General features: G+C 52.0%; 1 protein-coding gene across 1 annotated transcript in view; it reads right to left on the reverse strand.

Moving 5' to 3' along the window:
- Positions 1–9,810, reverse strand: part of TNFRSF8 (TNF receptor superfamily member 8) — a 72,330-nt gene extending 62,520 nt beyond the window's left edge. Inside the window, exon 1 of the mRNA XM_069544707.1 lies at positions 9,691–9,810. Within this exon, the coding sequence (XP_069400808.1) occupies positions 9,691–9,753 (63 nt within the window). The 5' untranslated portion in view covers positions 9,754–9,810. The remainder of the gene's footprint in view (positions 1–9,690) is intronic.
- Between the last annotated feature and the right edge of the window lie 1,323 nt (positions 9,811–11,133).

Raw genomic sequence — 11,133 nt, forward strand, 5'->3', positions numbered from 1 at the left:
CATGGAATTCTCCAGGCAAAAATACTGGAGTGGGTTGCCATGCCCTCCTTCAGAGGATCTTCCTGACCCAGGGGTTGAACACGGGTGTCTTCTGCTATATAAGGTTCCAGGGATTAGGCTACAGATGTTCTGACCACAGCCCTGCTCTTAAGTAACCACTAGGCTGTTCTGCTAACCGGTTGAGCTTTGTAAGTCTACTAGTCCTGGGGGTGAAGAGCCGACTTCTCATTGAGAAAGACCCTGATAATAGGAAATATTGAAGGCAAAAGGAGAAGGGGACGACCGAGGATGAGATGGTTAGATAGCATCACCGACTCAATGGACATGAGTTTGAGCAAACTCCAGGAGATAGTGAAGGACAGGGGAGCCTGGCACGCTGCAGTCCATAGGGTCACAAAGAGGCGGACACGACTTAGTGACTGAAAAACAACAATCCTGGGGGCCCTAAACCCTTCCCTCTACCCTGAAGGTTCATGTGAGGTCCAGACCAAGAGACCACGTGAAACTGGAGTCATCCTCCTCCCGGACCTCAAACACACCCGTGGCCCACAGTCTGGCCCTGCCCTGGCCCTGGCCGTATTCCTCACAGCTGTCGAGTCGAAGAACAAGATCCGGTTCCCACCTCTGGTCTCCAGGGAGCTGAGGGGGAGTGTGTATGGCTGCAGGCATCCTGGCCCCGTAGCTGCACTGGAAGTGTGGTGTTGTGGTCACTGGACAATCAAGGAAGTCCCCATGATGACTTTTTGGAAGAGGAGAACTTCCATTCTTAGTTTTGGGTTTTGCTTTTTTTTAAAGGATTCTTGAAAGGCGGGCATCCTAAGTAAAAGGCTTCACAGAAGCAAAAGTACCGAGGCTGGAAGGAGCAGAGCTGCGGGGCACTCAGTGATTCAATGGGCTGGACAGTGGGAGCAGAAGGACGGGAGGCCTGGGACTCAGGGCCAGATATCTGCACTGAACTCTTCATTTCCCACATTGCGTTCCAGCAAACGCTGGTTCCACGAGATGTCAGCAGGGTACAAGAAAAATCAAAACCAAAATGCAGAGAATCACTGAATTCCATTTGAGATGTTTCTCCAAGCCTTTTATTTCCTTACTTGCTCTCTGATTCTCCAAGGAAAGGTTGGGAACGGGGGTAGGGAGAGATGGGCACAGAGAGACAAACCGTTTCCCAAACTCCGTTGGCTATAGAACCAAACTCCGTTGGCTATAGAACCCTAGCCTCATGGGACGACTATTCTCTGGAAGTGACTTTGGGAAATGTGGCCTTGGGGCAATAGGGAGCCACTGAAGGTTGCAGAGCAGCTAATATGCAAGGGGATGGACAGGGCAGAGGCAAGTGACATAACCAAGATCTGGCCTGGAGTCCCAATTCTGCAACATCTTACTCTTCACTTCCTACTGATGCTCCTCCTGCCCAAGTGAAGCCCCAGGCCAGCCAGGTGAGCCTGGTGCTCAGATGAGAGCCTTCCTGAAAGTTCTGGGGTGGCAGCTAGCGTCTGAGATGCACACTCAGCTGTACCTAAGACATGATAAGATCCACCTCAGCCTTAGAATAACAGTCCCCAGAAGCACCAGCCACCAAGCAACACCAGCAGTGCCAAGGAAACTTTGATGGCATTAATGAGGAAGGATGTGATGGTGGTGGGGGTCAAAGATGGGGTACTTTGACTTTCTTCCCCTTCTTAGAGGTGCCTGGAATGCCACCCCTACCCTGGCATCAGCTTACCTGCCTAGAAGGGGCTAGCAGTTTTCCTTGCCCTTCTGCATCCTACCAGCTTACACATGGGGGAGGCCAGTGCCAGCCCCCACTGACTGTTGGGCTAGAGAGAACCCTTGGCGACCCTGTCCTGACTCAGCAGTAGAGAGAGCACATGACCTGGGTGGAAAGTGAAGGTTTGGTTTAGGGGTTTCATAGACATGCAGGATTGGAATCATCTCAGGGGACCATGCCCTTCCCCGAACCACACAGGGTTTGCAGCAGGTAGTGAAATGAGGCCGTGGATGATGCCTTTGGAAGTCCTCAGCCGCCAGGGGTTCAGAGCCCCCCACATGAAACCTGCTGATGGAGCTTCAAGAGCAAGCCCTGGGCACCCATGCTGGCATACCATCTGACCCAGATGTTGGTGAGGACATTGACATCATCCATGGGGCAGAACCTGTTGTCCCAGGCTCTGTGGCCTGGCCACCTCCTCCTCCCTCCCTCCAAAAGCTTTTCCCCATCAATCCAGGTGGAGGTGAAGACGGGCCCCTGTGGGCTCCCACAGACCTGGACAGTTCTTCACACAGTAATGATGGCATTCCCCCACCCCATGTCCCACTTCCCACGTTGCCGCCCCAGAGGGCAGGGACTGTAACTGGTTCGCCTTCATCCTGCATCCATGATGCCTAGCATACAACAGGCACTTAATAATGGCTTACCTCTCACAAGGCCTCACCACATTCCAGGAGCTGCTCTCAGCACCTCTCCTCTACTATCCCGTATAATCTCCCAACAGTGTTACAAGATAGCTACTATGATCATCCCCATTCTACGGATAGGGAAGTTGAGGCCCAGATGGGTGACTTACCCTGCCCAAGAGATCGTGTGGTAAGTGTCAGAAGCAGAATATAAACTTGGCAGGCTGACCCTTAGCCATGATGCTCTGTGTGTGTGTGTGCAGTCACTCAGTCATGTCTGACTCTTTGTGACCCCATGGACTGTAGACCGCCAGGTTCTTCTGTCCATGGGATTTTCCAGGCAAGAACACTCGAGTGGGTTGCCATTTCCTTTTCCAGGGAATCTTCCTGACCCAGGGATCGAACCTGCGTCTCCTCAGTCTCCTGCATTGCAGGTGGATTCTCTACCCACTGAGCCATCAAGGAAGCCCAAACATGATGCTCTATTGTTTCCCAAAAAAGACTCGACAGATTAGGAGTTTGAGTAAAATAGGTGAAGGGGATTAAAAAGTACAAACTTCCAGTTATAAATTAATAAGCCACGTGGATGTAATGTACAGCATAGGGACTATGTTGCAATATATGTCAATAATATTGTAATATTGGTGACAGATGGTTACTAGATATTGTGATGCTTGATTCATTAAGTATATAAATGTCAAATCACTATGTTGTATGAAGTAAAGTGAAAGTCACTCAGTCATGTCCGACTCTTTGTGACCCCATGGACTATGCAGTCCATGGAATTCTCCAGGCCTGAATACTGGAATGGGTAGCTTTCCCTACTCCAGAGGATCTTTCCAACCCAGAGATCGAACCAAGGTCTCCCGCATTGCAGGCGGATTGTTTACCAGCTGAGCCACAAGCAAAGCCCAAGAATACTGGAGTGGGTAGCCTATCCCTTCTCCAACGGATCTTCCTGACCCAGGAGTTGAACGAGGGTCTCCTGCATTGCAGGTGGATTCTTTACCAACTGAGTTATCAGGGAAGCCCTCACTGTTGTATACCTGGAACTAATAAAATATAGTATGCCAACTATACTTCAATTTTCAAAAAGACGACATGAAGGATGTGGTAGGTGAAATAATGATCTTCAAAAATGTCCATATCCTACACAAACAACTTAAATGTCCATCACTTCCACTGCAGGAGGTGCCAAGTTTGATCCCGGGTAGGGGAACTAAGATTCCAGATGCCACACAGAGCAGTCAAAAAAATAAAGTGTAACCAAGATGAATGGGCTTCCCTGGTAGCTCAGAAAGTAAAGAATCTGCCTGTCCTACCAGAGACCCAGGTTGAATCCCCGGGTGGGAAAGATCCCCTGGAAGAGGAAATGGCAATCCACTCCAGTATTCTTGCCTGGAGAACCCCAGGGACAGAATAGCCTGGCAGGCTACAGTCCACAGGGGTCACAGAAGAGTCAGACATGACTGAGCAGCTAACAAGACAAATGGAAGACCCTACCTTTGGGTTGGGATGAATCAACAGGGTAACATAGTGGCCCCCAAAAGATGGGGGGTCTAAGCCCACATCAGTAGAGAAGCAGGGCAGCTCCACAGAGGGAGGGTTGATGCTCCCAGGCCCCCCTGAGGCCGGGCAACACTGGGAACTGTGAGGTCATCTCTGGTGCCAGAGCCCCAGATCAGGGGCCTGAGCTCTGCAGAGCTCCTGATTCCAACCCTCAGCTCCCACTTGACGCTCAGATGTGGGCAAAACAGAACTCCTGCTTCTCTCCAAAACACTCTTCTGTCCATGTCCAGTTTCCCACCTCCATAAACGATGCCACCACTCAACCAGGCATGGAGCCCGCAAATCTGGACAGAACCCCCCTTCCCATCTTGCCCTCTGCACTCACACCCAATCCATCTGTGGTCCTATGGAGTCTAGCTCCAAAGTACATTCTGTTTTCACATCTCCACTCACCCCTCCTCTGGACCACAGCAACAGCCTGGCTCCCGCTCCACCCCCAGCAGACAGAAGGAACTTTAAAATGTATGCAAGTTCACTCCTCCACTCCGCAAAACCCTCCAGCCACAGACAGAGGTGTGTGTTATCCCCTACTTCCCCACCACCCTCTCATGCCATCCCCTGCCACACATGTGGCCTCCTTCCTGTTCCTCCAACTTTCACTCCTGTATGCATCCCCACCTTCTATGGAGAGACCGTCCTGTTTTCCCCACCTGGGGTAACTGCCCTTCTCACTCTAAAAGGTTAGAATTCTCTCCACTGCAAGGGGCACTGTCCGGCCACTGTCTGTCAGTCTGGTGGAATGTTAGTTCCATGAGGCAGAGACCTGTGGAGCTGACCCGGAGGCACCTGCAGCATCCAGAACACTCCCTGGCATACAGTTGTTCAGTTGCTAAGCCGTGTCCGACTCTGTGACCCCACAGGCTGCAGCACACCATGCTTCCCTGTCCTTCACTGTCTCCTGGAGTTTGTTCAGATTCATGTCTGTTGCCTTGGTGATGCTATCTAACCATTCTGTCCTCTGCTGCCCCCTTCTCCTTTTGCCTTCAGTCTTTCCCAGCATCAGGATCTCTTCCAGTGAATCGGCTCTTCGCATCAGGTGAACAAATTATTGGAGCTTCAGCATCAATCCTTTCAATGAATATTCAGGGTCGATTTCTTTTAGGATTGACTATAAATATTAGTGGGATGGATGAATTGCTAAAAGTGGGCTTGGGGCCCTATACCATGTGAGAAATACACGTTGGAGGCCCTGGGTGGAGTGACTGACCAGGAGACCTCAGAGGCCAGGGTCGCAGTCTTCATCTCACTAGAAGAAATTTCTGAGAAAGGTGGACACATCTTGGTTACACAGCCCCAGCTTCCAGAGCCAGGATCGATGAGCAAACACTTTGAAGAGATAGACTTCAGCTTATCCTGGAGAACTTCTCGATGCCAGAGTGACTTCTCCATGCCAGAGTGACCCGGGGTGGCATAAGGTGCCTGGGGAGGAAGGAAGGGAGCACCCTGTCCCCGAAGGCCTATGAGAAGCTGAGTGATTACTGGGAACAGCCTGGGACAAAAGCCCTGGAGCCAGGCCTGGCACCGAGCAGCTGCTCCTTTAAGATTTTTCTGAATGAGTGAATACTTGGATGGGCCTGCAGAGTTACGCACTCACTGGGTAGTTGGACTAATTGGCATATTAAAGACCCTCTCCACCAGCAAGGCCACTGAGAACGCCTAGGTTCTCGACCCTAGGCAGCGAAGACTCTAGAATGAAGTGCTCCTCCCCTCATCCCAACAGCCCCTGGCAGGAAGGGGAAGAGAAAGCGAAGCTGGAGGACCAGCTTTGCCTGGAGCTGCCTTTTTGGACCGTCTGTCCGTAGCATCTGGGGCTCTGGTCCTATTTTGACCTTGACCAGTCCTGAGACTGTGGACAAGACCCTCGCCTGCCTCTGAGCCTCCATATCCTTGTTTGGAAAATGGGGACCTTGGTTCCAGACAACCCACCAGCGGGGTCAGGGCGCCAAGGACCAAAGGAGACCACACGCGGTCCAAGCTGGACTTAATTAAGCAACCAAGGACCCTCAAGCCTCCCGGGGCTCCCCTCAGACATCCCTCAGCTTCATTGTCCTTCTAATAATGTTCCTTGAGGGGAAGGGAGGGTTGAGGAAGGTGTGTACAAGTCTAAGCATGAATCACAACTCAAGAAACGAGGCGAGGTCAGATATGAGTGGGAGCAGAAGCAGAAACTTACAGTAAACGCTCCCCTTCTCCCAGCACTGACAGCTCTCAAGCTGAGTAAAGCTCCCCCACCATCTCCTGTCAGCTCAGGCCTCCTTCTGAGGAAGACCAGCTGGCCTCTCCTTCCACCTTTTCACATCAGGGGCCCCCTCTCCGGCTCCCCTCCTCCTGGTAGAGAGTGGACTTCTGCCCCCACAGGCAGAACTGGTGCAGCCCTTGCCAAGACAAAACCAGAAAGTCTGTCCTCTACCCCCCTCCTGCTGGTACACCCAGGTCAGCATCTCCTCTACGGGGTCTGAGCTGAACTCTGGAAACCCCAATGGGAGGCATGAGAACCTGCCTCAGCAGGATGGCTAAGTCAGCGCAGGGGTCCGAAGGAGCTGGAATGGTGAGGAACAGGTCTGAGAGGGAGGCTGGCTGTAGCCTCAGCGCTGGCCTGGAGGAGGATGGGGGAAGCAGAGCTCCTGAAAAGGACTTGGGCCTCCCTGCCCCCGGCCCCCCTCCCCTGACACCTGGATGAAAGGATAGAGAAGCTGGGGAGGCTTTCCGGGTAATGAATTTTACTCTCACCAGAATAATCCTGGATCACATTACAAGATCGCATGTGGGGAGACCTTAGGGTGAAGCATCAGAGGCTAAATCTTTTTCTCAGAAGGTGACACACAGCAAGAAAGCCTTCTTGCCTCAGAGATCCAACCACAAAATGATGGGGTCTCATAAAACGAGCACAAAGAAAAAAAGGACTTTAATGTTCGAGCCCTGATTCAAGCCCTTTTAAATAATGAACTTTCCAAGTTTTTATTGGGGCAATAGAGGTGGAAGAAGGCTAGAAGGTGGGGGGAGTGCTGAGAAGGGCAGGCAGCCCTGCCCCCACTGGCACCCCAAATCCTGCCCAGAAATGACCCATGTCTGAGTGCCCAACAGACCAGGGACACTCAGCCTCCTGGGTCGGTGGGAAATGCAAATAAACACAGCAAGGATATGGCCCTCTTCACCAGTCACACTGACAGAAATAAAAACTCTGATAAGATCAAAAGTCGGTTGGGATGTGGGGAAGTCACTACTCTACTCTCAAACCCTGCTGGTGGGAGAGCAAAGTGTCTAGTCACCCTGGGAGGCAATTCTGTGGCATCTTTTCCTTTGAATGCATTTTCACCCTACGCCTCAATACACTCTTCTCAGCTTCTTCTCTGAGTAAGAGGCACGCACATTCCCCAAAGCATCCACATGGGGCTGTATGTTGCAACAGCAAACAAAAAACAATGATGGAAACCTTACTACCCATCCATCAGGGACAGACATTAATGAACTATGGAACCCCCTACCCTTTTGGGAGAATACTAGATGGCGTTTTGAAAGATAAGTGGAGGAGGATCTGTAAGTATTCACGTGGAAAGCTCTCCAAGACACACTGCAGACATGGTAAAAGCCAAATGAAGAAAGAGCTAAATGTTCCATATGGTATAATACATGGGAAACCTGATATTTTTCATAAAATAGATATAATGGGGACATACATTTATAAAGCTCTAGTGGCACTAGTGGTAAAGAACCACCTGGCAATGCAGGGGACCTAAGAGACTTGGGTTTAATCCCTGGGTCGGGAAGATCCCCTGGAGGAGGGCATGGCAACCCATTCCCGTACTGAGTGGATTCTCTTGCCTAGAGAATTCCATCGACAGAGGAGCCTGGCCAGCTACAGTCCATGGAGTCATAAAGAGTTGGACATGACCGAAGTGACTCAGCACGCACACACAGCTCACGGAGGAAACACCAAAGCCATAATGGTGGCTACACCTTCAAAGGAAATAGGATAAAGAGATGCCCAATAATTTAGCTTTATCTGTAAGATTTTCCCTTCATGGATCACAGCCTTGTCTTGGCAAAGGGGCTTGTGCAACTCAATGAAACTATGAGCCATGCCTTGCAGGGCCACCCAAGATGGACGGGTCATAGTGAAGAGTTCTGACAAAACACAGTCCACTGGAGGAGAAAACGGCAAACCGTCCCAGTATTCTTGCCAAGAGTACCCCATGAACAGTATGCCAGTATTCTTGCCAAGAGTACCCCATGAACAGTATGCCAGTATTCTTGCCAAGAGTACCGCATGAACAGTATGCCAGTATTCTTGCCAAGAGTACCCCATGAACAGTATGCTCTTTTTTTTTGCATTGAGGATATATTCATTTATCCCTTGTGTAATTAAATACCTATTATTTTTTAATTTAAAGGGTGATTTCACTTTACAGAAAGGGAAGACATGAGTGCCAGCCACAAATTGCTAGCAACCTCCCCCAGCCCTTCTCATAGTCCTTCCTTCCCTTTATCCCCGCCAAGACCTTAACGCCCCAGACTTTCGCCCTCCCCCAGGTCATCAGCAGAGGACTTGGAGGGCTGGGAGGGGGTTCTCTAGCCAGGGCCTCTGGCTAGCATAACGTATAATGCTGTCAGCTGCATGCCCCTGCCCTTTGATATGTGTGTGTGTGTGCGTGTGTGTGTGTGTGTGTGTGTGTGTGTGGTGGAGGGGAAATGTTTCACATTGCCCTATTGAAGATCGAAGGGGGCAGCTGCTTGTGCACTTTCCCACCTACACGTTCCCTCCTTCAGCCTGATGCCCACTCCACATCCCTCCTCCTGTAGGATTAAAGTGGGGCTCGCCCCTCCCCCAACACACTGTTGTTGCTTCTACCTCTGCCCTCTGTACCAATATACAGCATGCACTCACCAACACTTACTGTGTTCTATGCAGAAGTCCACTAGGACCTCTGTCTCATCTTCAGACCCTGCACTCAGTGCTTACGTGGGCTGCACTCAGTGCTTACGCAGCAAGCCACGTCTGATTAATCTGAGTTCTCCTCCACCTCGTGCCTCTCTGGGTGCTGGCCACTGGTAAGTGCTCGATTTTCCTAAAGCAGTCCCCAAACTCAGTACTAGGGCTTCCCACAACAGACGGCCGCTCCACTGCTGACCTTTTTCCAGGGATGGACACCCACCACATGCTCCAGAGCGAGAAATCCACGGGAGTTGGTTGGCTGGACAAGGGCAGGGAAAGCTGATCTGGCTGGTCTGACCCCCTCCCCTTGCTTCTCACTCACACCCAACTCTCCCTCCCTTTCTAGACCCATAAAGAGACTAAATACCAACCTCTTCTGGTCAAAGGAGACCCCCACCTGTCCTGCCCAGACCGCACAGGCCTCACTTGATCTACCCAGGACCCCCACTCACACACAACCCATCTCCTGCTGCCAGTCTCCTCTGCTCGTTTATATTAAATGAATGAATGAATGAACCATCCTAGCACCCTGGGAGGGTGGGAGAAAACGCCCCCGCTAGCCTGTCAGCCAACCGCCCACCTATGAATACTTGCAGATTCGGGACCCCCGCCCCGCCCCCCGATTATCACCTGTGGCCCCTCACCCCGCCTGGTCAGGGAATGAGCTGTGGCGCGACCCTGTTCTCCCCTTCTTCCCACCAGCCCTACACCGTCCGGAGAGGGCAGCGATGGCAAAAAAGGAGCTCCGGGTCGCTCATTGGCGCCTCCCCGGGATCCTGTCACCCTCTTACCTGCGGGAAGGCTCGGAGCGCCCCCAGGAGCAACAGACCAAGCACAGCGCGGAGGGCGCGCATCCCGGGGCCGGGGCGGAGGACTAGGCTCGCAGCCCGCGCCCACCAGCTCAGCCTGGGTGGCGCGCTGCGCCCACGTGTGGTGCCAGAGACCAGGAGCCGCGCAAGCGCGGGCGCACCTCGCAGACCCTCGGCGCACCTCGCAGGCCTCAACCGCACGCTGCGAAGTCACTTCAAAAGAGGACGCTCCTTCTCCGAAGTTTCAGCCTTAACCTTTCCCTTCTACCACCACCCGAGGCGCACTAGGTACCCAGTTCCTGTTTCCAGGAACGCAGCTACTTAGCGGTCAAGACAAATGGGAGAACACACGTGCAGAGATGACTCAGGAAAGCCACACTCGCCTTTTGCTGTTTGAATGGCCCGCCCCGGATTTGACAGACCCGGGGCGTCCTGCTGCTTCAGGGTAGGGGGTGTTGCCCAGCCCAGCTGGGCTGAGGGGCGGGAGAGCGGCTTCCGCTCCTGGCTGGGGGGTAGGGGTAGGGACTCAGGAGATTAGGAGGCTCCAGTGGGTCTCAACCGTCCCACCCCAATCCAAAGAAGGGCGAAACCCGAGTAGGCTCCTGCTCTGGACACTCTAATCAACCCAGACCTTCTCTCCTGACCTGGGAATTCTTTGGAAAGGAGCGCTGGAAGCTGCACAGAAAGCCACCGTTAACCGTTCACCACCATTCATAAATGTTAGGGGGGAAATGCATCAGTGAAAGGATGGATGGGCGGATGCGTGGGTGGGAGGATGGGTGGATGCATGGCTGAGTGGGAGGGTGGGTTGTGGGTGTATAGGTGGCTATTTAGACAGACAGACGGTTGGAGGGACTGATGGAGAAAAGAATAGACATTCAGTTATCAAACCACAGGTGTTTCCCTGCCCCCTGAGAGTTTTCTGCCTAGAGGAGGAGCCTAGTGCTCTTCCCTAAAAGAAAGACAATGTATAAACCTCATTCCAATTAAGTTCTCATTTGCAGCAGTTGATTTTCCCTTCCAGGGCTTCTGTGTCGCAAGGCATAAGGCCCTGTCTTCCAGAAATACCTCCATCTCCTTGGCCCACCAACAGTCATCTCCCATCAGGACTCTCCCAACAAAGTCCCCACAACCCTCCTTGAACTCCTGGATTCCCCTTAAAAAATGCCTATGCTGTGCACGCTCCCTGGAGACCCACTTTTAGGCTCTCCCCAGATACACTGGGCCCAGTGTCCTGGGATGTTTGAGTCAGGGATTGTGTTAAACGATTAAGTAAGAAATTATGAAAGTGACCCCATGACATTCACAGAACCAGGCAAATGCAAGAGCAACCCAGGATGCCTGCTCCCCAGTCCAGAACTCACTATGTAGAAGAGCTGGTGCTCTGAATAAATAAATATTTGTTAAACACACATGCACAAATCA

The sequence above is a fragment of the Ovis canadensis genome, chromosome 12, assembly GCF_042477335.2.
Source record: "Ovis canadensis isolate MfBH-ARS-UI-01 breed Bighorn chromosome 12, ARS-UI_OviCan_v2, whole genome shotgun sequence".
Lineage (NCBI taxonomy): Eukaryota > Metazoa > Chordata > Mammalia > Artiodactyla > Bovidae > Ovis > Ovis canadensis.